Source organism: Schistocerca americana, chromosome 9, assembly GCF_021461395.2.
Source record: "Schistocerca americana isolate TAMUIC-IGC-003095 chromosome 9, iqSchAmer2.1, whole genome shotgun sequence".
Lineage (NCBI taxonomy): Eukaryota > Metazoa > Arthropoda > Insecta > Orthoptera > Acrididae > Schistocerca > Schistocerca americana.
Window position 1 is genome coordinate 68,251,487 of NC_060127.1, and position 27,540 is coordinate 68,279,026.

At 41.0% G+C, this 27,540-nt stretch overlaps 1 protein-coding gene across 4 annotated transcripts in view; it reads left to right on the forward strand.

Moving 5' to 3' along the window:
• The window catches only part of LOC124550879 (1-phosphatidylinositol 4,5-bisphosphate phosphodiesterase), a 411,295-nt gene extending 383,842 nt beyond the window's left edge, over positions 1-27,453 (forward strand). For all 4 annotated transcript variants that reach the window (XM_047125637.1, XM_047125636.1, XM_047125638.1 and 1 more), the window contains 5 exons: positions 2,387-2,564; positions 5,187-5,319; positions 6,796-6,866; positions 12,848-13,094; positions 24,922-27,453. In XM_047125637.1, the coding sequence (XP_046981593.1) occupies positions 2,387-2,564; positions 5,187-5,319; positions 6,796-6,866; positions 12,848-13,094; positions 24,922-24,990 (698 nt within the window). In that variant the 3' untranslated portion in view covers positions 24,991-27,453. The remainder of the gene's footprint in view (positions 1-2,386; positions 2,565-5,186; positions 5,320-6,795; positions 6,867-12,847; positions 13,095-24,921) is intronic.
• Positions 27,454-27,540: the final 87 nt, after the last annotated feature.

Here is a 27,540-nt window from a genome sequence, read left to right on the forward strand (position 1 = left end):
CCTGTTCCACATAAACATCAATATGCGGGCAACCTGGTGATTTACCATGTTGCAGTGAACAACCCATCTCAACGAAGTTGTTGTTACAAGAGTAAATTGTAAGCCTTCTTGGAGGTTCTTTAGCATATTCAGTGTGAAATTTATGTTGAACAGGTTTTGCAGACTTTGACTGATGAAAACGCACAGTGAGCATGCTCCACATCAGTGAAAGTAGCCATTTTAACTGTGCACTATGCCGATGCTTCTGATGACAGAATGGGGTGCTGATGCACTTTGTGAAACAAACTTCAGGTAGTTTATTACAAAATGGTAGATCTACCAATTCTGTGGATTATCTCAATAAATCTCTGTATCATTCCAAATTTGTAAGGTCCTTTTTGATTCACTATGTATAAGCCGGTCTGACATACAAAAATTATAACACCAAGTGGCTATGAATAGCTATTCTGATAATAAGATATGTACATCTGTCTGACACTTTCTGTAGTGACCTCTCGACAACTCTCTCTCTCTCTCTCTCTCTCTCTCTCTCTCACACACACACACACACACACACACACACACACACACACACACACACTCGCTCTTCATACCACTTTGTATATCTTGACACATGTACATCTATCAGTAATGTCTTCTTTACCTACGTGCACCTGAGGTCAGCTTGCTCGTTTTATTTTCTGTGTGTATGATATTCAGTTCACTCTCTTTAATCCACTGTTGGTCAACAGGGTAGTTCTACAGATGTCCAGAGACAAAGAAATTGACGACATATTGTATACGTCAACAGCAAAAGTAAATAGGGCTGATTGGAATTTGGCACACATACAGGGTGAACATTAATAAAACCAACAAACTGCGGGGGTTGATTATTGATTGGAATTGGAGGAAAAAGGGTCCTATGAACATGTGTCTGGAATGGAGAGTGTGTGTGGAATGATAACAAATCATCCCAGAACACAGTACAGAGCTGCGTTGAATCCACATCACAACAGATGGTCGAAGTGGGCTCCTTGGGATGCAGTGCGTGCAGTCACATGTTGCGTGATGGATTGCTGCATTCTTTCACACATTCTCGCCTCTCTCTGAATAGCGTCACAGTGAAGTGAACACACTGTCTGCTCATCAGGATCCAGAACAGCATACACAGTGTTTTTCAGATGCCCCAGAGGTAAAAATTGATGGGGTTTAAGTCTAGAAATCTAGCAGGCCCTGCTACAAGGCCTCTGTGTCCTGTCAAATGCCCGGGGAAGATGTTGTGGAGTAGGGTGGTGCTGCATCATGCAGAAACCTGTCATATTGCCAAAGGCACATTTTGAAGCAGCCCAGGCAGAGTAGTCTGCAAGAAATGCAGGTAAGTTCCTCCGTTGAGGTGTTGTGGAATAAAATAACTGTCCCAGGCAAGTGGTCACCAAGAATTCCCACCCACACCTTGATGCTGAACCAATGCTGACGAGATGCCACAACCATTCCCTGAGGATTGTCTGTACCCCACAGATAATGGTTATGCAGACTGATGATGCCAATTCTGGTAAATGTTGCTTCATCGGTTAAGAGGACTGATGACAGAAACCACATAAATGTGATGGTCTGCTGCAAAAACCATCAATAAAATTGTTCTTGTAGAGGGAAATCCACAGCTGATAATCCTTGTACTCTTAGCAGGTGATAAGGTTAGTAGCAGGATATACATAATAGTACTTTAGCTGTCACCATGTTGGTAGGCCACTTGCCTGGAGACCGTACTAGGGTTCGTCTCAATGTCCTGTAGAACCCAGCCCTCCAGATCTAGTGTCTGCACAGTCCGGCGCCTCCCTGCATGTTCGTCTGTCTGAAAGGACCCTTAATCACACAAATGGCCAAAAAGTGCCTGGAATGTTGTGTGATGGTGGGTATCTCTGAAGGGTACTTGTTTTGGTAGAGCCATTCTAACTCTTGACCATTTCCATCTTCCCGATTGTACACAAGCACCGTCTCGGCTTGTGCCTGACATAAATAACAGACCATTCTGCTGCTTATAGTACACTGTGTCAACCACACTGCCTGCAATGCGAAAGGAACACAGCATGTGGTCAGTGGAACTTTCGTTCCTCAGCGCCATGTACTGTGGCATCGATGCATTTCCGGACCCGGATTCAAAGGACCTTTTTTCCTCCATTTCCAGCCAGGAATCCATCTCTGCAGTTTGTTGGTCTCATTAATGTTCACCCTGGATGTTGTTATGAGACACAGTTCAACATCAAAGAATACCATTTAGTTAAAAGTAAAAGATAAAAAAATGAGCTGTATAAGTGGTCTCTGAACATGCACTCATTCCCAGCAGCCAACTGTAGTACTGTAATCAATACTACAAACAAATAATCACTCTTAACCTTGGTGCCAGCAGAAGACTTGAAGTTTGAGCCGATCACAGTTGACTCCCTGCGGGCGGAGAAGGGCTTCCAGAAGACGGCACGCAAGCAGCAGAAGGAGCTGGAGGCACTGCGGAAGCGCCAGCTCAAGGAACGTCTTGCCGTGCAGAAGCAGCAGTGTGCCGCGATTGAGAAGCTCATCAAGGGCAAGAAGTGAGTCTCCCACTCTTCTAGCTTAAATTCATAAACATATCATGCGCTCACAGGAAGATATCGGACAAGTGTTCAGCAAAACTTTGTCGACAAATTCTTACTGTTCAAATTACCTTCCATTAGGAAAGTCGCATGCACTTCACAACTATGATATAACTTCCAGAATGGTAAAGAACAGCAATCAGTCCTTGTTTCCATTCTAGCCTTATTAGAGGAGGTCTCCAGATTTCGGCTAGTAACTAGCCATTATCGGTGTTAAAAATTTCCAGGAATATGTAGTCAGAGCATAGTACACAGAAATTAGAACTCGTAACATGGCCTGTATCATTTGTACATTAAATTACATACCAGTATTTCAGAGTTGTTGTACATGCTCTAGTATATCTACACCTGTTGTTCAGGCTCTTGTCACATTCCATTAAAGACTACTGTGTAATGAAGGTAGGCTTTGCAGAGAACACATCGGTTGGGTGCGTGATGCCCTCTATGTGAACTACATAATACATAACCTTCATAGTAAGGCAATTATGGTCTCTAAAATTTGCATATTATATTGGTTTAGATGGATGTATGTTGATGATAACAGTAATTCAGGATCTTACTATTATTGTACTTGTAATTAAAAATCAATATGAAGTTATACAGAGACCGATATTTTCTACATCGATTTCGGATTGGCAGAACACACCAATGATCTATCTTCATGATATTTGGCACCATGTATCAGCTATTCAGTAAATAATATGAGTCAAGTACCTAAACACGATGATAAAGGGAAAAAAAAGTGTAAGAGAAAAAAGTATTTGAATCAATTCCAACAGTCACAGCATACATCATGTGCCTCCTAGCTGTTTGTAAATTTTATGAAAAATGTGATGAAACTGATTTTACATTTCTTTTTAAAGATTAACAAAATAATTGGCACATAAGAAATATATCTGGTATTTTTTGTGTCTTCTAATGTTAACTGTTAAATGTGGCAGTAAGTCAAAATAGCTTGAGTAATTTTACTTTTATTTTGTCTTATTCCTGTGCAAATTTTAAATTTTATTAGAGACCGTAATTGCCTTATTATGAATTTTATGTAAGCGTAGGCTTCCGGGGCCATTGTCTTTGTTAATAAAATTGTTCTAGGCTGTTGACCCCATCCATTAATGCATAAAATTGTTGCAAATGGCCTTCCGAGGATAGGGGGAAGGGTGTTAGGCATTCTTTATTGGTTTTTTATATTATCGTTTGTCATTGGTGGATAAATACATTCTTTAATTGGTTTTTACATTATTTCTTGTCATTGGTGGAAACAGACGGAAACTGCCACTGCTGACTTGGTGTGTTTTCCCAGATGGATATATCTTTCATGCTCTGCAATTTGTGTCCTGACCTTCGCTGAGCTACCATCGAGGCAATCTTTTGGAGCAATAAGAAAATAAAAGATGTTGCAGGCTCAATGAAAGCTGCCATCAACAAGCTGAACACCATAGCAGTCTATGCAAATTTGGACTGGTGTCAGCCGGGGCAGCCAATTGGCAACTCAATTGCAGAGCATCTGGGTCAACCCTCCAGGTCAGCTGTGGTGAAACAGCCATTTACATTGAGGAGGAAGATTAGAAAGGCAATAGAAACAGCCAAGCGACCCACGATCTTGAACGGAGAGGACAAGTGTAGGCTTCTACTGTTCTGGCTGCCAGCAGTGACAACACTATGGGAGGACAGCCTGCTCAGAGCATCTCGCACAGGTGTGTGGGAGACTGTGGTGGTCGTACGTACACAGAGCGTAAGCACGCCACAGCCCGCATCTGGCAACAGGTAAACAGTGCCATGTCACAGCTGCCGCCCATTTCTAATTTGCCTGTTTCTATCAGTGGCAATACCTATCAAGTGTGTCTTTATCCACCAGTGGCAAGGAATGATGCCTAACACGCCTCCTCTTATCCTCAAGTACCCATAATCAGCTTCCTCTGTTTCTATATAATATCTTAAAAGTCTCTCTCATTCAGCAGTAATCTCAGCACAAAGCCCCAGCACAAAGCCGTGAGGAAGGCCACTTGCAATAGTGGTGGCAACAATTGACAATTTTGTGTATTAACAAGGCTGTCAACAGCCCAGAAAATTTCATTGACTATGATGGTTACGTATTACGTAGTTCACATAGAGGGCACCACACAGCCAACCGATTTGTTCTTTGCAAACATACAGAAATAAAAATAAACTTATGAACAGAAGTCATTTATAAACTCATCTCTTAACTAATGAAAATACTTTCAAATGTCACAAGCATCGTTTGTCGGTTAGGTAGACATTGAGTAACTTGCCACTTACTGAAAGTGACTTGTTGCAGCTCAGTATGTCATTTTACATGAGAAATTTGGCACATTCTATGTATGTGGTATGATATTTACACAGGTTGTCAGCTGCGTAATTGAATTTTTATGCATATCGTGCCCTTATATGTACCATTCATTTACCATTACTGTTAAAGCTAAGTAGATGTAGATGTAATAGAGTGTGTGATCATTTTATAGAGATCTATCCAAAGTGACTTCTGCGAACTTACATTTTATGTGACATATATTGCAAGGAAAAAAGACTACATCACATAATATTTGTATTTCGTGTTTGCAGTAAAAATGAACTCGCATCAGATCCGCAAGTTCGAAAGGTCGTAGCCGAGCAGACATCGCAGTGGTCAGAGATGGTGGAGCGGCACCGAAAAGAAGAGTGGGAGATGCTGAGGGCACACCTCCAGGATCAGCAGGTAACTAGCAATCACCCATTGTCTCCGTCGTCCCCTATCTGGGAGACTGAGTAGCCAAACTTCGCAGGGACGACAGTCCCATTTTGGGAGATGCCGCGTATGACAGCTCAGTGTTGCTATTGCAATTGTCATACCAAGAGACACAGTATCTGTGCTGCCCATTACAGACAGGCCTGTGTGGGCACTGCAGCATCACTTGGAAAGGAGGACGATAGTTGGTGTGAAGCATATGGGTGATAACGTACTGGCAGTTACACAAACAGGGTCTGAGGTGGATTTGTGGTATCACAGAGACAGTGTTTCCAACATGTAGACAGCTGCACGGTAGTAAGTGCGAGCATTTGGAGCACAGATAGATGGTGACTGGTAGTCTGCTGTGGGTTAGTTTTGGATGTGTGGCGTCAGGAACTTACTTGTCCCAGGGCTGTATGGAAATGTAGGTGTGTGTGTCAGCTGATGGCTGATGTTGCTGCACACCCTGTGCCTCCCTGTGACTTTTGGCCACTGAATACCCAGATCTGAACACTGGTATATAAGTTGTCTTAACTGAAATTACTTTTTAGGTATAATTTACGAACTATTTTCTGGAAATAATTATTTACGTAAAGATTTATGCACCTAATAATCAATAACAAACATTGCAAATTTTGACAATATAAAAACTAGTGGCTTCCTGTCTTTGTACAATTGTCAGTTAAATTATTGATAAGAAGCTAGAAAAATTAAAAATGAAATTTTCGTTTCTTGAAAACTAAAGCAAAATATTAGTTTCACTGTAAAGTGGTTTTGACTGTAAGTTAATGATTGTGATTACTAATTTTTGTGGTTCGAGATTGACATTGCTAAATGGATGGGTATGAAAAATAAAATTATATTATAAAAAAATGGTGTTTTGGTGATCAAATATATGCAAAATTATTTAAATGTGGAATATATAGTTTAAGTATAAAAATCAGTATCAATTTTTTACATCCTGAGGGACCATAAGTCTTAGTATGTGATATAAATTTCAGCTTGATACCTGTATCCATTCCTGAGAAAAAGGGTCTTAACAGTCGGACTCAAGGGCGGACAGACAGATGAATGACAGAGTGATCCTAAAAATGAGACAGTTAGTATGTGACTAATCAATTAAATAGTGATTTGTATTTAAATACCTCCTGCAACAGCTTGTGTGTGTCAAGGTTTAATGCTGCAAGTGCACAGAACCAAAGTATTCAATTGAAAGATGCCCCACTTTCTCTGCACTGTTAGCTTCACACATTGAACTTGGGAGGACAGTAAAGTTTGACTGGAAATACGACAGTTGGATTCACATGCGGCTCTTTCTGTGAGTTGGAGTCAATAGCAGAGTCTCAAAATGTACAATTATCAATCTTTTTCAAGCATATTAACATTCATAATTGCATCAAAGAATATTATCAATGCACTCATTGTTTTTGAGCTTTCATCACTGGGTTTTATTGTATGTTTCAGGAGATCCTGAAGAAACTCATGGAGACTGTACAGGCGATGCAAATAAAGCAATTGGAAATGAAACACGAAAGGTAATTACTATTTTCTGCTTCATCTCACTGTAGCCTTACCAATCACTTGGAAAAAAGAAGTGAGGGACTTTACAATGGTGTTAACACAATCCATTAAAAATTCCTTGTTACTGCAATGTTTTTAGGAACATGTTTATTAAAATAACACAGTTACTGAGGTGGACCTATTAATGAAATAGTATGTTCTGTGCTGTATGCGATGGACCTGCCCTTTTATTTGCTATTAAAAACCAGAGTTCAGGACTGAATAGTATTGTTACTAACACTCAGCTCTCACACTGTAATTTATAAATGATAATGATTTAACGAACTACTGGTGATGAATTAAATCTTGAATAGTCACTTTAAGATGACTGAAGAATGGGAGAAACCTCAGCAGTTTTCACACCCAAATAAATTTTGTAAGTCACTTGTGATAACACCAAACATAAAACTTCTAATATGCAGAATGATATTGCAGGAAATAATGATGAATATTGAAATTACAATACAGTTTTACATAGAAGCCATGCATTATTCATGTTGCATAATGGTGTGGAATCTGCACCATTAGTTAAGGATGAACCCAATATTATCAGTTTTTATGAAAGGTGGATGCTTACTAGTAGCATTAATAATCATGTTCACTTAGGCACATCAGCATTTGCTCACTAAAATTCACTGTCTAGCAACACTTTCACGTCACTGTTCTCATTATTGTGTCCATACTGTAAGTGTATCTTCACACTAAAATATGCGCACCAGCACCTAATGTCCATTGAATGACGGGGTTCCCCTTATAATGCACTAACTTTACTTAAAGCCAAGCTTGTCAAATACATTTTTCCATTTAGTTAATTTCATAACCAGTATACATACTCTTTCAACATATTCAAGCACTAATACAGCTATTTTCTCATATGATATTTACATAAGAAACAATTTACAAGCTCACGTTTTGCCCGCCAGATGGCACCATGCTGCAGTCACTACCCCTGAACTTGTAATTTGTTTGGCTTTCTGTCAGCAGATGGCAGTTGCATACTAAAGTGTAATTAATAGTTCCTCCCAGTAGAGGTCAGGAGCTCGCATATTCCTCACATTACTATGTGCTCACTTCCCCACCACATATTTGCGCAACTCGGTACAAGTTGCCAACTTGTGAAAACTTAATTATCTTTTTCGTAACTATTATGTAGTTGACCTTGTCATGTTAAGAGTACCCTATTAAGAATTTATTACAAGAAAAGCTAGTTTTTACCATTCAACTCACTTTTTGATAGCAGTCAGGAGACTTTTCAGTCGCATTGGAATAATTTTCTTTTCACTGTTGAAATTTCAGTAATTTTGAGCAAATTGATACTGTCTGTGGCTCGTCCCTCTAATAGGCAGCCCTAGAGTTCCATTTCACAACCTAATGTATCGGACACACGGATAGCTCCGTGTAGTCGGGGCATTATTCACACGTTTCCGTTCCTTCAGAGGAGCGTCCTGTCCCCATTGTTCCATGTGCAGCAGATATGACTGCCTTCAGCTATGGCCAGGCTGGGTGTAACCTGTTGCTGGAATGTATTTGTTCATTTGATAAAAGATAGCAGGGGTGGACTACTGAAACTGGATAGGAGCTAACAGAGGTGGAGGTCCAGGCTGGGAGGTGGGATTTTGCAGAGGCAGAGGAGACAGGAGGAGTGTCTGGAGGGCACAGTACGAACTGCTGAGCAGCTGCGGCCCTTGCACGATGTCCTCAGTCGGGAAAGGGTTCTCCTTTCTGAAGGGCAGTCAGCCTCCGAGTACTACACTCCGCCAGCAAGAAATTGTTTTCAAATTTTTTTTTTCTTTTTTTCTTTCTTTTTCTTTTTTTTCCCTTGTCTGTGAGAATGGATTTATATTGGATTTTTGCGTTTACACAGGTACCATGCGTGGCATACTAGCTGATGAAGCTCATCTGGGAAACTTGGGCAGTATTATAAGAACACTTTTGTGAATGTTGTGTGGGAAGAGGATAAACATTGTATATTGGCACCTAATAACTGACTCCAGAAAAAGGCGGGTACTAGTGCAGGAAGAGCAGTTAGAACATATTGAAGAAATATGCAAGTTGTAGGGAGTGGAAGTAGAATTTTGTTCAAAGAAATGCCATAATGATACTGCAGTAGCGGTCTGAATTATGGAACTGTTTTTGAAAACAGTTGTCTGAAGCTAAAATTAGAGGCATAACTTACAGTGTATGTAATAGTTATATAAAAACTAAACAAACTGCAATAACTTTATGGTGCACACTGGGAAGCCAAAACATTGAGAGTGCTGTACAGGCTGAATCCTGTCCTGTGGCTCTGTGACGCAGCAAAGAAAGCGTACTGGTGGAGGAGAAGTGAAAAGGGAATTGGTGTTGTGATGATACTGCTTACAAATTGGGAAATCCACTGATTAAGTGACTTGTGTAGAGGGAAGTTTGTTATGGGGTGGCATCTAAAATGAGCATCTGAGACACTGAAGCCGGACAGCTGTTTGTGTGCTGCTCTGGTGATAATCTGTGGGACGTGGTTAAAGGACAGTGAAAGCTTAAGGAGGTGATGAGGTGTCAGACGTCCACACCTCCCCACAGAATATGGACATTGGAGGTTTGTCTGCTGTGTAAAGTGGGATAGGCAGTGATCTTTGGCAGGTCTGGCAACATGTTACAATGCTGGTAAGGGCAAGAGTGTTTTGGAACACACTGTCCAGTGCACATCATCGAATGTATGGCTCTGCAGCACGACTTGTAGTGTCCCTGTGTCAATCTGATGACATTGTTAATTGCAATTTCAATGGACACAGGATCCACAGAGATTGGACTACGGGTCAATAGAAATGTCTTGCACGGTTGGACGAATTGAGTTTCTTGTTCTGCCAGCTCGACAGTCATATTCGAATATGTTTTGGCCACACAAATGGCTGCTCGAAATGTGCACCCGTGCCACGGGTGTGGGCTGGTAGGTTGGTAATACGCTGTGGTGAACATTTACCTGGGCTCCCACAGGAACCTGTGGTGGTAAATGAAAGACCCATGCTGGCTATGGACTATGTAAGAATTAAAATGGATCACCTGCATCCCTTCAAGTTCAATGTCATCCCTGACAGTGACAGCATCTTCCAGTGGGATAACTGTCCATGTCGTGAAGCTAGAATCATGCTATGATGGCTTGAGAAGCATAGTGAACTGATGTTGATGTCTAGGACACACAATTATCCTGATCTGAACCCAATGGAACACATCTGGTGCAGTGTTGGGGACTAGCTCCACATCCAGAAACCTCCAGCCCGTAATTCATGTGATCTGTGTGTAGACAACTGGTGTTGCATATCTCTGGAAAACTGCTGAGGACGTATCGAATCTGTGCCCAACAAAATCGCTGCTGTATTACATTCTGAAGGCACTTCAGGAGGTAGTCATTATGTTTTGACTCGTGAGTGCATTCAATTTAAAAGCACGTGATGTAATAATATCACGGTAATGAACAATAGGATTAAACAAATTAAAGTTACAGTTTAAATTCAGAGGTAATATGAAGCAGGCTGGTCATATACACCACTGCACATTCACGTTATAGTATTCAGCAATGAAATTGATATTGTACATCTACTGTAGAATGGTGCCTACTTTGCTGGCTATATGCTGCCACTGTGCTATGATCCACAGTGTCACAGAGGCTCCACTACCTAATGTCCATGTTGTGTTAGTATGTCCATTGCCAGTATCTTCCAAACATAACAATGATTTATATTTACTCCTGACACTTCTCTCGGTCACCATATTGTACTGAACAACACTTTAATACACTGGGAACACAAATGGAATTTGATGCAGCTCGTCACGTGGGGTTCTGCAAACAAATAGAGCAGGCTCTGAGTCTGTTGCAGGCTCCTATCCGTGAATGACACGTCTGTTACTCGTTATCGGCCACAGGTGAAGCAAATGGGAAGAGAGGTGATGAGGTGCACATTTTACAACAAATGACCTCTGCATGATAGAATTATGGTACTGTAAGGTGGTCTTTTGCTCGACGTTAAAATACCAGTCTGAATCGCCAAGAACTTGAAATTAGTGAGGGTTTACTGTGTATCGAAATAGAGCTCTGACGTGCGGCAGTGTTTGGAAGTGGCAGGGGACTGAAAGTGGGCTGTATATAGCTCATGTGTGCGGTCCTGAAGTCTTGGGCAGAAGAATGTCTAGTCAACATGATCGTTTAAAATGCTACCACAGAAGCTACTGTAATAATGAGGGACCAAGGGATGGAGGCCTCAGGCTGGTTATATAACAACTTTGTAGGTCTTGGATGAAAGTGTGTAGTAAAAACTTATTTAAAATTACTTCCCTAATATTCTTCTGATGATTTGGATACACACAACACAGATTAACAGTTCTGTTGACAACAAATTGCTTTACTGCAGTAGGAGGTGCTCGAATAATTCTGAAGATTTTAATAATGTGTGGTGGAGTCAATATTTGTGTGGATCTGGCATCTTGGGGCTTGTGCCAAAGTTCATTTAGCCTACAGTGATTGTTTAGGAATGAAGAATTAGCTGACAATGCACTAACTTATGGAGAATTCATGAAAAGATAGCAAAACTCACTTAGATCTAGTATAGTGGAACCAAAAATACTGCATAGTTTAATTTGTATCTAAAGTGAAACAGAAGCACCACCCAGCCATATCGTGAGTGGGATTGTAGGTGGCGATGTTGCCCTGAGACTATGGAGGCCAGCCATTTGAAACTCCCCACGCTGCACCCTCCTGGCTTTCTGATGTGTAGCTGGAGCAACTTTCAGGCTCCGATCAAAATGGTGTGATCTGATCAAAATGGTGTGAAAGCTTTACTTGCAAGAAAACTGCTCCATGAAGGCACTGAGCTCCTCTTCTCTGTTGTTTTGGCAGAGAGATGCAATTTCATTTTTGTAGTGCATAGTTAGCCATCTCTAACAAATGCCTTGAAGACTGAGAACTTTCTGATTTCACACAGATGAAACACAGTTTAGTTGCTTCCTGGCAGAGTAAAACTGTGTGCCAGACTGAGATTCAAACTCGGGACCTTTGCCTTTTGCAGGCAAGTGCTCTACCAACCGAACTTCCTGAAAGCAACTCACAACCCATCCTCACAGCTTTACTTCCACCAGTACCTCGTCACCTACTTTCCAGACTTTAGAGTCCAGTTCAGCGTACAGTTTTAATGTGCCAGGAAGCTTTGTACCTGCACACATTCCACTGTAAAGTAAAAAATTCATTCTGGAAATGTACCCCAGCTGTGGTTAAGTCATGTCTCCACAATATCCTGACTTTCAGGAGTACTAGTCCTCCCAAGTGTCTTAAGAGAAAGTCTGCAATGTTTGGAAGGTAGGAGATGGGGTACTGGTGGAAGTAAAGCTTTAGGGATGGGTTGTAAGTGATCCTCGGGTAGCTCAGTTAGTAGACCTTTGCCTGTGATAGGCAAAGGTCCCAAGTTCAAGTCTTGATCCAGTTTCAATCTGCCAGGAAGTTTCATATCGGTGCATCCTCCATTGAAAAATGAAAAATTAATTCTGGGCACAATTTAGTAATTTCTAAATCAATTCCAGTTAATATTCATAGTCGTAACATCACTATGGCGGTCCACTTTTCTTTCTTTCTTTGCTCCTCCTCCCCCCCCCCCCCTCTCTCTCTCTCTCTCTCTCTCTCTCTCTCTCCCCCTCCCCCTCTCTCTCTCCCCCTCCCCCTCTCTCTCTCCCCCTCCCCCTCTCTTTCTCCCCCTCCCCCCCTCTCTCTCTCTCTCTCTCTCTCTCTCTCTCTCTCTCTCTCCCTCCCCCCCCCTCCCCCCCCCCCTCCTCCCTCATCAACCTCCCTGTCACAATTCAGTTTTCTGTTGTAAAATAAGTTTTCGTTTGTGATATAAGCAAATGATTTCTTTTTTCAGACTTACTTTGTCAACTATTAGTTTCAGATCTCCAACAGTGTTTACGGATGTCATTGCACCCTTTTGATTTGCAGAGAAATGAAGGAGATGAATTCTCGTCAGGCAAAGATCTCAGTGGAAACGATGAAGGAAGTTGCCAATGACAAGACTCTGAAGACTAAAGGGGAGAAGGACCGCAGGCTACGAGAGAAGAAGCAGAACAACACGAAGAAATTCATGGACGAAAGGCGAATGGCTCAGATGAAGCAGGATAAGGAGCGTGAGAAGCTGAATGTGAAGCACAAAAAGCAAGCTGAGGATGTCCAGACAGAACTGCAGAATGTGAGTACTATCTGAAAAATGGGGAGGTACTGCCATGGGCTGCTGAGTTAAACAGACTGTTGTTGTAGCTCTGCTCGGTGTCATATGAGTGTCACTCACTAGTTCTGCTGTAACATCTCCAGTCTCTTACATAAGTTGTCCACCTGAACTGTGGTCAAGAGCACAGCAAAGATACCACCCACCCAACCCCCCTCCCCCTCCTCCAGACCTCCAGTGGTGGAGCACACATGTGAGCATCACGTGTCTCACTTTAGTGGCTGCTTCGCTGGCCTCTGGATCCTTCCCCTAGTATACACCAGCTTCTCTGAATCACATAGATGAAAGTCTGCTCTGGGGCATGACCTGTGCTGCACCTGCCCCCCCCCCCCCGCCCCACCCCTCCCTCCTTAATCCCCTAGCTCTTATTTGTTTCTCTCATCCACTCCTCCCAGCTCAACTCATGCCTCAGTCTGTCTGTACTGTCAGCAAAATTAGCTCCAAGGATGACATTCTCCGGAAGCTCAGTAATGATTTCAGTCTTCTTCAAACCGGCAACACGATTTCACCCATGACTGTAAATGCTACCTGTATTTGCTAATGACTGATGTCAATTCTTGTGCCAGTGTAAAGAAGCAAATGGAATGAATAGACTTTAATTAATTTTGCCTCAGTAGGAAGAGGCACGAAAACAAATACTGTCGAAAAAAGATCAGTTACACCTGTACACTTCTAACTTACTGGTTGTGCACATATGCCTACTGCTTAGCTTTCTTACAACTGGCATATGGAAGAAAAACATGAAAATAACGACTGGCAGTCACATGCAGTCTGCATAACTGCACTTTCAAATTGTAACAGCAAAACGAATAACACTTGCTGAGAGCCATCCTTCTGTAAAATAAGGTAGAAGTATTTAGACACAGACACAGACACTTACAGTTCCTAGAGCAGTGGTTCCCAAACTTTCTGATGAGTAAAACCAATGACAGTTTAATGATCACTCAAGATTAGTTTTTTAACCCCTCCCCCGGGGGATCGCAGTTCTTTCATGAATTAGTGCGTGGTGCACATGGGTCCCCGAGGTATTGCAGTCCAGGGCCCCGAGGTATTGCTTCCTTCCTGTGCCCCTTCCCCCCCTGTTATCGCTGCTTACTGTCTGCCCCCTCCTTCCCGTTTCTCTGTGTTCTTACTTATGTCGACCTGGCTGTCCACCTGGTTTCCTGTATTCTTTGCGATTTTGTTCCGCTTGCAATTTCTGTCATCCTTCCTTTTTGGCATTTTTATTCCCCGTTTGTGATTTGACCTCCACTTCCAAATTTTCTCTCTTTAGTGTGAACCCCCCCCAGCATCTACAGCATAGATTCCGCTCCCCCCTTCCTTCCCTGTTGTAGCCTCTCCACACTGCTAGGTCACCAGCACGTGTAGCCAGTCCATGTGGTGCAGCTGTTACATACCCATCTGCTTGAGCCCCCCTGACAACACAGTGATCACACTTCTGATACAAGTGCTGTTGTATGTATGGCTAGGAGTGGTTGCTTGTAATTGTGGAGCATTGCAACTCCTGGCAATGGCCGCAGTACCAGGTGGCCCTGGCTGTGGCTGAGTCGCGCCAATGGGGGGAGGCCCTGATCAGACTGGGTGGTAACAGGGCAGATGCTTGGCACGTGAAGCATATTGAGCTCCAAAAATCTGGCCGTTCTGCAGCCATCTCTTTGAGTGGTAATGGATCATTGAATGCTGCTTCCTATGCGCCTCTGGCCTTTCCTTTCCTGGCTACAATCTGGGAGGAGGGCCAGGCTCACCAACTTTGGGTGAAACACTTCCTCCACTGTGTGGTCTGTACTGGGACGGACAGGGGCTCATTCACTGCACAGAGCCATTATTTCTTGTGGAAAATGAATGTTTTAATATGACATTGATATTGTGTGCACTTTTTGTATCTTGTGGTAATTTTAAATCATTTGTGTACAAATTTTGAATTATACCTTTGTCTGATAGTGAATCATTCCAATTGCTGTTTCCTTTGCAGTCAATTTGTACCCTGTAGGCATCTTGTATCCACTTGACCACAAAGATTGTATCATATTCTTCAGGTGATATAAATGATATGTTTGTCCCATTTTTTGCTGTTACTAGTACTAGTATTCTTTTCTTCAGTTGATTCTAGTACTAGTGAAGTTGAAAAAACCAAAAATACGTAAAATTTGTAGCATGTGCTTCCGATGGTAGGAGGTCAACTGAAGTATGGGATACAACCTACACTATGTGATCAAAAGTATCTGGACACCCCCCAAAAATATATTTTTCATATTAGGTGCATTGTGCTGCCACCTACTGCCAGGTATTTCATATCAGCGACCTCAGTAGTCATTAGACATCGTGAGAGAGCAGGACGGGGCACTATGCGGAACTCATGGACTTCAAAAGTGTTCAGGTCATTGGGTGTCACGTGTGTCATATGTCTGTATGCGAGATTTCCACACTGCTAAACATCCCTAGGTCCTATGTTTCTGCTGTGATAGTAAAATGGAAACGTGAAGGGACACGATCAGCACAAAAACGTACAGGCTGACCTCATCTGTTGACTAACAGAGACCGCCAACAGTTGAAGAGGATCGTAATGTGTAATAGGCAGACATCTATCCAGACCATCACACAGGAATTCGAAACAGCATCAAGACCCACTGCAAGTATTATGACAGTTAGGCGGAAGGTGAGAAAAATTGGATTTCTTGCTTGAGCGGCTGTTTATAAGCCACACATCATGCCGGTAAATGCCAAACGACACCTCACTTGGTGTGAGGAGTGTAAACATTGGACAATTTAACAGTGGAAAAACATTGTGTGGAGTGACGAATCATGGTACAGAATGTGGTGATCTGATGGCAGGGTGTGGGAATGGGAATGCCCGGTGAATGTCATCAGCCACTGTGTGTAGTGCCAACAGTTAAATTCGTATGCGGTGATGTTATGGTGTGGTCGTGTTTTTTGTGGAGGTGGCTTGCACCCCTTGTTGTTATGCTTGGTGCTATCACAGCACAGGCCTACATTGATGTTTTAAGCACCTTCTTGCTTCCCACTGCAATTCGGGGATGGCGATTTCATCTTTCAACATGATCGAGCACCTGTTCATAATGCATGGCGTGTGGCGAAATGGGTACATGACAATAACATCTCTGTAATGGACTGGCCTACTCAGAGTCCTGACGACCTGAATCATATAGAACTTCTTTGGGATGTTTTTGAATGTGGACTTTGTGCCAGGCCTCACCGACCGACATCGATACCTCTCCTCAGTGCAGCACTCCATGAAGAATGGGCTGCCATTTCCCAAGAAACCATCCAGCACCTGATTGAACGTATGCCTCCGAGAGTGGAAGCTGTCATCAAGGCTAAGGGTGGGTGAACACCATATTGAATTCCAGCATTTCCAGTGGAGGTCACCACGAACTTGAAAGTCATTTTCAGCCAGGTGTCCAGATACTTTTGATCACATAGTGTATATAGGCCCCACGTCAATTGAGTTACTTCATGCCAATGTTACATTATGTTGGTGTTTTCTCCCCATTATGACAAGTAAGGTATCCTTCAGCTGACCTGTATAGATCAGCTGAAGAATAGGATCTATGACTTTCTACTGTGAAAAAAGTCATATATGTAACATTATGATCTGGATATATGTATATTATCTGTTTCCTCAGCACTACACTCTTTCGTTTCGCAACATTCGTCTATGTCTTTGCAGTGCATCATTTGTTGTAGATGGTGACATCATTTTTCAAAGCCGACGGGTTGTATCCTATTCTTCAGCATTCACAGACCTCCCATTTATTTCTGAAACCATTATTTTTAAGCACAGAGTTTCATATATAGTAATGTAACTTCTTTCAATTCATTGCTTTTGTGCTATGAAGTACTTCTTTCAGATAAAAGTATTGTGATGGTTGTCTTTGTAATAGAACTGTACAGCTCTCTTTTTTATAGAAGCTGCTTTCTGTTCTGCATTTCAATCACTCAGTTCTGTTCCATAACTTAGCAATGGGAAAATTGTCCTGTACCATTACTTTTGTAATTTTTCTGCTGGCTACTTTTACATAGATGGTGAAGCTGATAATGTGGACCACTGATTTTCCCATGTGCAAAATTTATATGGTTTTGCCACCTAAAATTTTCACATCGTTATTGCCTGAGTGTTTTGCAGACTTGATTGAATGTAGATGAAACTGTTTTACAGTTGTCAGATAAAAGAGGAGGCCAGTTGTGAGTTCTGATATGTTGTTAAGCATGTGAACTATCACTGAAATCAACTGTCTCAGAAATGACAACTTGAAATTCGTAGAAATGTTTCTAGGGTGAAACTTCATTTATCCCCGTGACATCCTCACAACATTTAATCTGCTCAACTGACTGACATATTCAGATGTGACACACACACTACGGAGCTATAGCTGCAACCCCACGTTCATGTCAGTCTAACATGGAGAGGTCTCCAGTGGTGGGATCGACTTTTTGAAATCATCTATATGGTGATGTATGTTAAGATCCCAGCTATCACACGTTGCAGCCATTCACCCTGGTGGGCCCCCACTTGCAAGTAATCGATGAAAACAATTTGGAATTTTACGTGACACTCAATATTGTTAAATGAGAAGAATTTTGTAGATTGGTTGTGCAGTGCAATGGCTGGGGTAAGGCTTTCACATGCAAAAAATTGCGGGTTTGAATCTTGTCAGGACCCATAAATTATTTTATTTTTAAGTCTATATTGAAATGACTTTGACCATTTTTTTCTATTCAGTTAATTGGTTTATGAATTTCTTCATTTGTTCTCATTTTTTTCTTTATATCATTCTTTTTCCACTCTAAATTTTTTTGAATGTGAATTTAATTATATTTCTGTATTTAAATATTTGAAAATGCCAATCTATTGATTAAAAAACAAAAGATCAAATAATCTGTTCATTATCCAGTAATCTCAAATATATTTTTCTCACAAGATGCGCATTTTTTTATAGCAACTGCCATACAAACATTTATAATGTAGCCTAAATTCCTATTACATTATCGAAAAAATAACACAAATGAAGATGTAAATGAAAGAAGAGATTATATGTAAAACAAAATTCAAGAAAAATGAGTAACTGGAATAATGAATGCAACAACATGACTGAAAAAATAGAATGATAAAACAAAAGAAATTAAATCAAAACTAAAACATAAAATTAATTAAAATCATATGAACAGAATTTTCAAGTGGAAAAAGAATGATAGGAAGAAACATGAGAACAAATGAAGGAGATGACACGATGATTAAAATTGTGTGACAAAGGAATAGAAATAAAAAATTGCATTTAAGCCAATTAGCTGAATAAAAATAATGATCAAAGTAATTTTGATAAACATTTCAAAATAAAAAAATTTAATTTTTTAAGTTCTATTCCTTTGTCACATTTCAGTTATCTTGGAGTGCCTGATTAGAAACAAACCCACAACCTTCTGCATGTCAAGCCCGTACCCTATTCATTACACCATGCAACTAGTCAATCTGCTACCACCATTTTAATGCTACTGAGCGTCATGCAGAATTCTGAAATTTTGTTTTCATAAATAACTTGCAAATGAGGGCCTACCGTGGTGAATGGCTGCAGGGTGTGATACCTGGGATAATAACCTACATCCACACACAGATGGTTTCGAAAAGTTGATCCCTCTGCAGGGGCCCTCTTCCTTATTGGGTAACAGGAAGGCACGAATTTGTCAAATTTGGTGACTGGTAGCCGAACATTCCCAATTGGCAGAATGGAGGCCCACCGCACCACCTGTCAGAAGACAACCCGACAACTTCTGTGTGTGAGCAGAGGTATTTGTCTCTCTTGGGCTGCCCCAGTGCCTCTATCTGAAATGAAATACTAGAATGCGTGTCTCTGCTGGCACGGTGGCCGTGCTTGCCACTGTACTCGAATATTCGAGTTTCCACCAGTGTGTTAACTCTAGGATGACTGACAGTTTCCTCTGTGGTCAGTGTTACTTCATTATTTCCAGGGCTGCACCTCTGCTGTGCTAAGTTGCAAATCTGTCTCTGTTCACAAAATTGGTCAAGCTGCAAATTACAACCACTTCTTTAATAGTGTCGTCCTGGTATAGAGGCATTTGTGGGAGAATACTGGTACCTTTGAAGTTCGTGTTGTGCAGTTGTAGCTCAGCTGTGTGAACACTGAGGTGGCAGAATTTGTGGGATACCTCCTAATAGCATGTCGGATCTCCTTTTGCCTGGAGTAGTGTAGCATCTCAGTGTGGCACGGACACAAGAAGTCTTTGGAAGTCCCTTGCAGAAATATTGAGCCGTGCTGACCCTACAGCCATCAATAGTTGCAAAAGTGTTGCCAGTGTAGGATTTTGTGCAGGAATTCACCTCTAGATTACGTCCCATAAATGATAAATGGGATTCATGTCGGGTGATCTGGGTGGCAAATCATTCACTTGAATTACCCAGAATGTTCTCTAAACTAATTGCGAATGGTCATGGCCCTCTGACATGGTGTGTTCTCATTCATGAAAATTCCATTGTTGTTTGGGAATGTGACATCCATGAATGGCTACAAGTGGTCCAAGTAGCCAAACATCCAGAGGACCCAGTACATTCCATGAAAACACAGCCAACTTGACAGCAAGTAGTGTGTCAGTGGTAGATCTAGGCATCGTGTATTGGATGGATGGGGAGCAGGAAGAACTCAATGTGTTGTACTGACCCCCTAACCAACAAATCTGAGGTGCTGGCTTTCACCAAAATGGAGCTGAGCCAGTGAGACTCACTTCACCTGTTTTGGGGAAATCTGTTTTGTCCGGTGTCGGGAGGAAGGAAATGCAAAAGGTAAAGGTCTGTTTGCAGGCAGTTCAAATGTACGGCGAATGATGGTAACTCTTAGGGAAATAGCAGCAAGAGACGAGAAAGGACATCAGGTGCATTCAATGTGTATGCCTGGGGAGGGGGGGCTCATTCAACATGTTGAAGAGGCAATTCTGGCAGCCTTTGGGGGGACAGGGTGCAACCAACTGCAGATTATGGCACGTGTTGGACCAAATGATGCCTGTTGTCTGGGCTCTGAGGTCATTCTTGTGTCATTCCTGTGACTGGCAGAGAAGGTTGAGAAGACCAGCATTGCACGTGGAGTTTCAACAATGCTCACAATTTGCGGCATTGTCCCCAGAACTGATTGTGGCCCTTTGGCTCCGAGTTGAGTGGAAGGACTGAACCAGAGACTTTGAAGGTTCTGTGACAAGCTAGGCTGCAATTTCCTGAACTTGCGCCACAGGTTTGAGACCTGTACGGTAGCCCTAGGTGAGCTGCGTACTACGCATCAGAGGCTGCTGCTCAGGTAGCTGATTGTGTGTGTGGGGGGTGCACACAGGTTTTTTATTTTTTTAATTTTTTTAAAATTAGGTGACTCTCCATCCAAATCAGATAACAATAGCTGTAGGAAACACAGAAGTAACGGTGTAAGGTCGAAAGAAATGCCTCCCACAAGTTAGAGTAGAAAAATTGTAATGGTAAACTGCTGAAGCATTTGCAACAAAGTGCCAGAGTTGGAAGTGCTTGTGAAAAGCAGTGAAGCTCACATATTAGGTACAGAAATCTGGCTGAAACCTCAAATTGGTAGCAGTGAGATTTTTGGGGAAAGTTCAAGCATATATTGAAAGGATAGGCAAATGGGAAATGGAGGCGCTGTATTTGTCACAGTAGACAAGAAACTCTTGCCCACCATACTCATCACCTGATGCGACTGAAAACTTTAGAGAAAACTAAGATCACTTGTACATAAGTTCCCCAGTTACACTGTAATCATCAGTGGAGACTTTAATCACCCAATAATTAATTGAGAAAATTACGGTTTTGTTAGTGGTGGGCATGATAAGACAGCCTGTGAAACTTTACTTAATGCCTTCTCTGAAAACTACTGAGAACAGATAATTGGGAACACCACTCATAATGGAAATATATTGGATCTATTGGTAACAAATAGACCTGATGTCTAGTTTTGATGTGGACACATCAAAACTAGTATCCGTGACCATGATGCAGTTGTGACGTACAATGATTACCAAAGTACAAGGGGCAACTAAAACATCTCTGTGAGGAATGTGAAACTTTCAGCACAGGTCAGGAGCATATGGAGGAACTCTGGCTCAAGTTTAAAAGAATAGTTGACCATGTGCTGGATAGATATGTACCCAGTAGAACAGTTCATAATGAGAGCGAACCTCCATGGTATACAGTCACTGTAACAAAACTTCTAAAGAAACAGAGATTACTGAATAATAGTGTAGGCCTATAGATAGAGAGATGCTGAATAAAACATATTTAGCTGCCAAGAGAGAGTTGCGTGATGCCTTCAGTGACTACAGTAGCAGAATATTGTCAAGTGGGCTTTCACAGAACCCAAAAAAATTCTGGTCACATGTAAAGGCTGTTAGTGGCTTCAAAGTTACTGTGCAATCCCTAGTGAATGAGACGGGAACTGAAATTGAGGTTAGCAAAGCAAAAACTGAAATGCTGAACTCCATTTTCAAATTTTTCTTTACAAAAGAAACCAGGAGAACTGTCTCAGTTTAATCCCTGTACCACTGAAAAGATGAATGAAATAAGTATTAGTGTTGTAGAGAAACAGCTGAAATAGTTAAAACTGAACAAAGTTCTAGGGCCTGATGGAATCCTTTTCAGATTCGATACTGAATTATTGGCTGAATTAGCCGCTCTTCTAAATATAATCTATTGCAGATCCCTTGAACAAAAAACCATGCCCAGTTCTTGGAAAAAGTGTAGGTCACAACTGCCTACAAGAAGGGTAGTAGAAGTGACCCACAAAACTACCGGTCAGTACCCTTTGTTGTAGAATCTTGTACACATTCTAACCGGAAATATATTGAGGTATCTCAAACAGAATGACCTCCTCAATGCCAACCAGTCTGGATTTTGCAAACATCAGTCATGTGAAAGCCATCTTGCAGTTTTCTCACATGACATGCTGAAAACTTTGAGTCAACTCACCCAGTTAGATGCAAAGTCTCTTGATTTCCAAAGAGCATTTCACTCAGTACTGCACCTATGCTTATTGTCAAAAATATGCTCATATAGGATATCAAGTGAAATTTGTGATTGAACGTAGGACTTTTGTTAGGGAGAACACAGCACATTATCTTGGATGGTGAGCCATCGTCAGATGTTGAGGTAACTTTGAGTGTGCCCCAGGGAAGTGTGCTGGGACCCTTGCTGTTCATGTTGCATATTAATGACCTTTAGACAACATTAATAGTGAAATCAGGCTTTTGCAGATGATGCTGTCTATCTGAGGGAAGGTGCATAAATATTGATAAGATTTCAAGGTGTTGCAGAGACTGGCAACTAGCTCTAAATGTTCAGAAATGTAAAGCTGTAAACTTAACAAAACAAAAAAATGTAGTATCCTATGACTATAATATCTATGAGTCACTGTTGGAATCGGCCAACTGATACAAATGCCCGGTGTAACACTTTGTAGGGATCTGAAATGGAATGATCTCATAGGTTCAGTTGGGGGTAAAGCAGGTGGTAGCCCTCAGTTTATTGGTGGAATACTGGGGAAGTGCAGACAGTCTACAAAGGAGATTGCTTACAAATCACTTGTGTGATCAATTCTACCATGGACCCATACCAGATAGGACTAATAGGGAATTTTGAATGTACACAGAGAAGAGTAGCACAAATGGTCAAGGTTTCTTTAATCCATGGGAGAGTGTCACAGTGATACTGAAGGAGCTGAACTGGAAGACTCTTGAAGGCAGATGTAAACTATCTCAAGAAAGTTTGTTAACAAAGTTTCAAGAACCATCTTTAAATCATTATTGTAGGAATATACTACAACCCCATACGTATCTCTCACATAGGGGTCGTGAGGGTAAGATTAGAATAATTACTGCATGCACAGACGCATTCACTCCATCATTCTTCCTGTGCTCCATAAAGGAATGTAACAGGAAGAAACCCTAATTACTGGTACAGTGGGACATACTCTCTGTCACGCACTTCACAGTGGTTTGCAGAGTATAGGTGTAGATGTAGATGTAGATGGAGCCACCACCAGCCTGTGCAGTGCATTGTTAACAACTCGGCTTCGTAGCTTTGTGGAGTCTGTGCCACACTCTTCCAAACACTACCATCAGTTCTTGTCAATTGAAATCAGGACTCATCAGACCAGGCATTGCTTTTCTAGTTGTCTAGAGTCCAACCGAAACAATAACAGGCCCAGCAATGTTGCACTGATAGCAAATGCACTCACGTCGGTTGACTGCTGCCATAGCCAATTAACACAAAATGTCATCGCACTTTCCTTATGATTGATTTCTGTGGTTATTTAACACATTGTTGCTTCTCTGTTAGCACTCACAAGTCTATGCAAATGCACTGCTCTCAGTCATTAAGTGAAGGCTGTTGGCCACTGTGTTGTCCGTGGTGAGAGGTAGTGCCTGAAATTGTGGTATTCTCAGCACTCTCTTAACACTGTGCACCTTGGAATGTCGAATTCTCTAACAATTTCTGAAATGAAATGTCCCATACGTGATGCACTGTTTTCTATCTCGTGTAAGCGATACTGGTGCCTCCTGTATATGTACATACTGCTACCCCGTGATTTTTGTCACCTCACTGTGAGTTGCACTTCAAGATTTCAGTGAGTTGCACCAGTAAAATATTGTGGAGGATTTTGCGATGGTGTCCAACTGGGACCGTTTCTGTGGTGAGTCACTGACAGAGTACTTACAAGGGAACCTCCCCACCGCACCCCCCTCAGATTTAGTTATAAATTGGCACAGTGGATAGGCCTTGAAAAACTGAACACAGATCAATCGAAAAAACAGGAAGAAGTTGTGTGGAACTACGAAAAAATAAGCAAAATATACAAATTGAGTATTCCATACGAAAGATATGCAACATTAAGGATGATGTGAGCTCAGGAGCGCCGTGGTCCCGTGGTTAGCGTGAGCAGCTGTGGAATGAGAGGTCCTTGGTTCAAGTCCTCCCTCGAGTGAAAAGTTTACTTTCTTATTTTCGCAAAGTTATGATCTGTCCGTTTGTTCATTGACGTCTCTGTTCACTGTAATAAGTTTAGTGTATGTGTTTTGCGACCGCACCCCAAAACCGTGCTATTGGTAAACGAAAGGACGTGCCTCTCCAATGGGAACCGAAAACATTTGATCGAAAGGTCATAGGTCAACCGATTCCTCCACAGGAAAACACGTTGATATATTCTATACGACACTGGTGACGGCATGTGCGTCACATGACAGGAATATGTTGTCGACCCACCTAACTTGTACACTTGGCGAATGGGTAAAAAGATTCTTCTACCTTGCCCGATTTAGGTTTTCTTGTGGATGTGATAATCACTCCCAAAAAAGTGATGAAAACATAAGAGTTTGTCACATAAACTGAAAATAAAAAGTTAAAATTTTCACTCGAGGGAAGAGTTGGACCACAACCTCTCATTCCGCACCTGCTCACGCTAACAACGGGACCACGGCGCTCCTTAGATCGTACTCTCCTTGATGTTGCCTATCTTGTGCATGAACTACTCAGTTTGTATATTTTGCTTATTTTTTTCATAGTTCCCCTCAACTTCTTCCTGTTCTTTCGACTGATCTGTGTTCAGTTTTTCAAGTTCTATCCACTGTGCCAACTTATAACTAAATCTGAGGGGAGTGCGATGGGGAGGTTCCCTTGTTAGTGACATGAATTAGAATTAATTTAAGGTTTATGTGTACTGATTATTCCTGCTCTTTCCACAACTGATGTTTTACTTTTTGAAATTTTTTTCAGCTCATCGAAATGTACAAAAACGAGGAGATCGAATACGAGCTTGCACCGAAGATGGAATTTTTTGCATAAGCCACTGTCAAATTTTGCAGCATATGTGCTGTGCCATACTTCTTGCCAATACGCCGACCCGGACAGGTGCGGAGGAGTCGACGTCGAATTATGTCGCCCCGTCCTCTCTCCGAACCTACATCCGTTTCCTGTAAAAGTCTGTCTTCCTGTGCCACTGTTGTAGCATTTATTCCCAAAGCAGGCATATTCTTGAGCCACAGAGTTTGCCCTGCTGCACACTAATTTTGCCAACTTGAGAGAGAATGTGGCTTTCCAAAGATTGTGTAACTGTTTTCTTGTAAAATAACTGGAGGACTTGTCTTTTCCTCTCTCTCTCTCTCTCTCTCTCTCTCTCTCTCTCTCTCTCTCTCTCTCTCTCTCTCTCTCTCTTAGGTAAGATATATTGATGTAGGTCATGCCTACATACAAGAGAAAACAAAACAAACCAAACCAAAGCAAGTGCCATAGAATGTAACAGACAGATACCGCAGGCTCGCATAGTTGAAGTATTTGTGCCTGCGGCAGTCAAAGTTTGAACGAGGGGAGTTGATGTTTCTGCTCGTGAATGGGCTCTTATATTTTAATATGAGGAAAGAATAAATAAAAATTATTGCCGGGACCAGTTCTTTGTGATACTCGCAGACATTGGCTTACTACCCACTGTGCAGTGTAGATGCAGTGGGTAGAATGGAGAAAACTGCAAAAAATAATTCTGTGCAGTATACTAACTGCAATTGTGAGTGTATTTGAAATAAGTTACTGTTTGATGAAGCATTTAGGATCTTCCGCTGCTGTGCATTTAATTCAAACAGCAAAAAACAGTCACTGAATGGAAAATTTCTCACGGGTTCATGTGGATTTTCAGGGGGGAAACACTTTCTTTTTGCCATTAAAAAAAATCAACAATCAAAGTAAATGTACATTTCGAATTTGCAGACTCATTGGAACCCTAAAACTGTTATCAGTTAGGATATGATAAACAATGATCCATTAAAATGTGTTTCATCTCTGAATGATGAGATGAGAATTGGTAAGTCATTCTAAGGAACTGATTTGAGTTGACAAATTTTGAAGCAAAATCAAATGTGTGACTGAAAAGAAAACCAGAAATGACAATTACACTCACAGTCCCTTGAAGTATATTGCAGTTTGTGCGATGTAAGTGCTTTTTGAAACACCTGTGTTCACGTACAATTTTTTGTTGTGTTTTTGAATGTCCGTACACTGGATTTATGAGTCGAATGTGGTATGTTTGTTGTGTCATATCTATTCTAGTCAGTAATACACATAGGAAATGAAAATATATGTACAAGAATGGTGAAACTGTATGGTTTTCACCAGATTGCTCATATTGGCGAATGAAGCAACTCTTTATTTTTCCCATACATTTTTAAACACCTAGCTACATAATAAGAGCTGGATTGTTCACAAGTTATATTATGTTTCGTGTTGTTAAATATTCTGAAATAAATAGATTAGTGGTCAAAGAGTGGCTGTTTGAATGTTAAGTAAAAATAAAATATTTTACAAGTTGTTTCATAGGTGTAAAAACTGTATCTGTTCTATATAGATATGCCAAATGCTAATTTATTTTCATCATATTTATGTGATTAAAAGTATAATTTCCTTGAAAGCATTCCATTTACACATGATAATTTTAAAGATGTTAATTCCTTGAAAATAGTTTGTGGTGTCATCTTGCCATTTACATCTAAGACCATGCATTTCCATGGTGTATTAAGGAGATATCTGTATCACAGAAGAAAATTTCTCATACTTCCCCCCCCCTCCCCTTCTCCACCTCCCTTTGATGACATAAAATCTATAAAATCTAGTCTCTCTGTTTGCCTTTTAATATTTATATGATCAGAATAAGTTAGTCTTATAAATTATTTCTACAGTAAATGTTGCACGCTTGGTTCTGATTGCTTTATTTCACTACAAGCAAAGTAATGATATGCTACTGTTATTTGACTATTTGATACCTCGCTTCTAGTGGGATGATTTTGTTGGTGTTAGTGTCATCACTGATTTACTTAGATTGGACAGAAATTTGTGAAGCATGTTCATAATGTAATCACTTAATTGTTGTTAAGTTTGTAAAGATATAATATCTGTGTGCAAATCGAGTGACAGTTGGTAGAAATTTTATTTTCTCTGCATAAGTGTGAAACAAAATGTTAGAATGGAGTTAATAATGTTCTGTGAAAATGTTTCACTTTACCGCAAACTGGAACATCAGTGTACAGTAGCAAATAAAGTGACACTTGTCCTTCAGTTGCCCACATTGCTCAAAAGATAAACAGCAGCAGGTTATCTTTGTTATTGATTACTAGCAGAAAGTAAGATCAAATATACAAATTTGTTGATGATTGCAACTGATGTACTAGTGATGACACAGTAATCCACATGTAATCAAAATATCTCTTTGTACTTGCCAGTAACTACTATGAATAAATAAAGGAATAGTCCAATATTATAAAATAATTTACTAAGTTAAATGGTTGAAAACTTGAATAGTGTTAAAAGAAAAGAAAAATAATGAAGAAGCAATATTACTGTATAGCTGAT